Source organism: Paroedura picta, chromosome 13 (assembly GCF_049243985.1).
Source record: "Paroedura picta isolate Pp20150507F chromosome 13, Ppicta_v3.0, whole genome shotgun sequence".
In the NCBI taxonomy this organism is placed as follows: Eukaryota; Metazoa; Chordata; class Lepidosauria; order Squamata; family Gekkonidae; genus Paroedura; species Paroedura picta.
Genome location: NC_135381.1, coordinates 35,770,022 through 35,773,087, shown reverse-complemented (window position 1 = coordinate 35,773,087; position 3,066 = coordinate 35,770,022). Strand labels below are relative to the sequence as shown.

General features: G+C 63.7%; 1 protein-coding gene across 1 annotated transcript; it reads right to left on the bottom strand.

The window, feature by feature from the left end:
- Nucleotides 1-391: 391 nt before the first annotated feature.
- On the bottom strand, nt 392-2,073 carry LOC143822925 (brain-specific homeobox/POU domain protein 3-like). The gene is made up of 2 exons (XM_077308636.1): nt 1,899-2,073; nt 392-1,451 (listed from the first exon to the last, which is right to left on the bottom strand). The coding sequence occupies exons 1-2, from the start codon at nt 2,016-2,018 to the stop codon at nt 528-530; spliced, it is 1,044 nt and encodes a 347-aa protein (XP_077164751.1). The 5' UTR covers nt 2,019-2,073; the 3' UTR covers nt 392-527.
- Between the last annotated feature and the right edge of the window lie 993 nt (nt 2,074-3,066).

Below are 3,066 nucleotides of genomic sequence, written 5' to 3'. Positions count from 1 at the left end.
AGTCGTGGTCAGAAATATATATATATCTATATATATTTGTATATAATTTCCCCTCTCTCTTTTGCTCCCTCGAGAGACCATTAACTCAGGAGGGAGGGGATTCTCCTTCCCCCTCATTTCAAGTTTTGGTTTTTTTAAATATATTAAGTATATATATACAGAGCTGAAAACGGGATGGTCAAATCAAGTCTCTCTCTCTCTCTCTTTAAACAAAAGGACTCGATCTTTTAGGAGGGACCGCGCACCAGGACTACGCTGCAGCGGGACGATTTTGCCGGCCTGTCGGAAGGCGTCTTGGTCTCTGCTTTCGGATTCTCGCCCCAGTCTCTGGACGGGGCTTCGGCGGCTCAGTTCTTGGCTGGACGGGGCGGGGGGCGGGTGTCTGCAGTCCAGGTCGTTTTGGGGACCCGGGCGCGGGTGGGAGAGCGAGACCAAGAGCGAGAGAGCCAGCGAGAGCCCTGCCTGCCGTTGGACGGGACGGGCGCGCTCTGCCGTCGGGTGAAGGCCCCCGAGGGCTGCTCCCGCGCTCAGTAGGCGGCGGAGAACTTCATGCGCTTCTGCTTCTGCCGCTGGTTGCAGAACCAGACGCGCACGACGTTCTTCTTGAGGTCCAGCTTCTCGGCGATGGCGGCGATCTTCTCGGACGAGGGCCGCGGCTGGACGGCGAAGTAGGCCTCGAGGGAGCGCTTCTCGGGCGCCGCGATGGACGTGCGCTTGCGCTTCTTGTCGCCGCCGCCGGCGTAGCCGTCGGGCTTGGCCAGCTTCTCGCGCTGCGCCCGCTCGGCCTCCTCCAGCCAGGCCTCCAGGATGGGCTTGAGGGCCACCATGTTGTTGTGCGACAGCGTGAGCGACTCGAAGCGGCAGATGGTGCTCTGGCTGAGGCAGCCCACGCCGGGGATCTTGAGGTTGGCCAGCGCCGAGCCCACGTCGGCCTGCGTCACGCCCAGCTTGATGCGCCGCTGCTTGAAGCGCTCGGCGAAGCTCTCCAGCTCGCGCGGGTCCGTCTCGGCCTCGGGGCCCGCCAGGCCCGGGTGGGCGGCCAGGCCGTGCGGCGGGTGGGGGCCCATGCCCATGGGCGGCTGGCCGTGCGCCGGGTGGGGGCCCATGGCGTTGAGCGCCTGCAGGTGGGCGTGCGACGACGGGTGGGCCGGCGCGGCGCCCACGTCCGGCAAGGGCAGCGCCGAGCTGAGGTGCTCCAGCAGGTCGCCGTCGAGGCCCTGCGCCGGCTGGTGGTGCGCGTGGTGCGCGTGGTGGCCGCCGAGCACCGACGGGTGGTGCAGGTGGACCGACGACGAGGTAGGCGTGCACGAGACCGAGACGCTGCTCATGGTGTGGTAGGTGGCGTCGGGCTTGAACGGGTGGCTCTTCTGCGACACGATGTCCACCGCCGCCAGGGCCTCGGCGCCGCGCAGCAGCGTCTCGTCCAGGCCGGCGAAGAAGTTGCTCTGCAGCTGCGGGACGGAGGGACACACACACAGAGACGGAGAGACGGGCACCGGCTCAGCCCCAGGCAGGAGGTGAGCCCGCCGGGCAGGTCCCGCTGAAGGCCCAGCAGCCCCCACCCGACGGCCCCCAACGCGCGCAACCTGCCTTCCCAGCTCCCCCCCCAAAAAAAAAACAACACGCTCCAAAAAACTGACTCTCTCCGCAGAAAGCACCGCACCCACAGCTCCCCTTCTCAACAAAATTTCAGCCCCCGCCCGCCTGCCACGCACCTCACCCCCTCCCTCGACGGCCACGGGCACCCGGGCAGTTCCTTGACGGGGAAAACATGCTGAGCGGCGGGAGCCGAGCCACAGCGCCCTGGTAGGGGGTCTCACCCTCTTCCCTCCCCCCATAGTCGCTCAAGGACCCCCTTGTCTCGCCCTCCTGCCCTCTGGCCGGGGTCCGGTCCTCACCTGCGGGGCGGGCAGGCAGGCCCTCCGGATGGCCTCGGAGCTGGAGTGCAGGTGGGTGTACTTGGGCTCGTGCAGAATGGGGTGCATGCTGAACGCCTGCTTGCTGTTCATGGACATCATGGTGGCGAGCAGCGGAGGAGCAGCGCGGCCGCTCCAGCCCCCGGCGCGCCGTATTGTCTCTGCCGCCCGCGCCGCCACCAGCCACGACGTTATAGAGCCGCCCGCGCCACGCCCCGCCGGCGGGCCGCCCTCTCATTGGCTGCGCCGCCGCCGCCTCGCCCCGCCCCCTGCCCGCCCCCCCCCCCCTCCCGGCCGCCGGGAAGCCGGGCCGTTTGACCGACGGTACGGCTCAGGTGCTGGGGCGGCAGTCCCTGAACTTGGCGGGCCGGAGGCCAGAGGAGCGTTTGGTTCTCAGGGGGGCGCTGGCTGTGGGACTGGACGGCCGTGGCCCTGCATCAAGACGCGACGCTTGCCAGCTGGGAAGATCTTGGAGATGGGGGGCGGGGAGGATTTGGGGGAAAGGGAGGACACAGTGGGGTCGAGTGCCCTCGAACCTTCCTCCGAAGTTGCCATTTTCTCCAGACGAACTGAGCTCTGTCGCCTGGAGGTAGGTTGGAAATGCCGGGAGGTCCCGGGCCTCTCCTGGAGGTTGGCAGCCCTGTGGAATAGGAATGCAGGAATGCAGCGATAGACCCAGGGGGCTGGAGAGAGAGAGAGAGAGCAGGAATCGATGGTGGCCCCAGGGGAGACGGTGGCAGAGGGGCTGTCTCCCGGTGGCTCAAAATGTCTTGTTTAAACTGCCGACCTACAGGGAACTGGGCGTTGGTCTCCATCCTACTACCTGTTGACGCTTTCTGCCTTTTCCTTCCTCTCTCCAGATTAATTGTCCAAATGTTGGTCTAACAAACAAAACAGCCCAGTTGCATCTCCATAGAAGCAGGGAGAACTGAAGATAGTATGAATGGGGTGGGGGAAACACACCCAAAAAAAAAAACGGGGGGGGGCATTTGGAAGGGGCAAGAGCCCCAAGTTTTAGTTCAAAGTATAAAGCAAAATGGTTAAAAAACAGGCTGTGTGTGTTTCGTGGAACTGCTATTATGCTGCAGAGATTTTGTAAAACTATTCTTTGCATTTTAAAGTGTTTAATAATAGCAATTAGTAAGAGCAG

Bases quoted from the DNA above. Each gene is read 5' to 3' on its own strand.
- LOC143822925 (XM_077308636.1), bottom strand. From the start codon at position 2,018: ATGATGTCCATGAACAGCAAGCAGGCGTTCAGCATGCACCCCATTCTG. The intron at 1,452-1,898 runs GTGAGGACCGGA...TCCGTCCCGCAG, and splicing joins CCTGCCTGCCCGCCCCGCAG to CTGCAGAGCAACTTCTTCGC.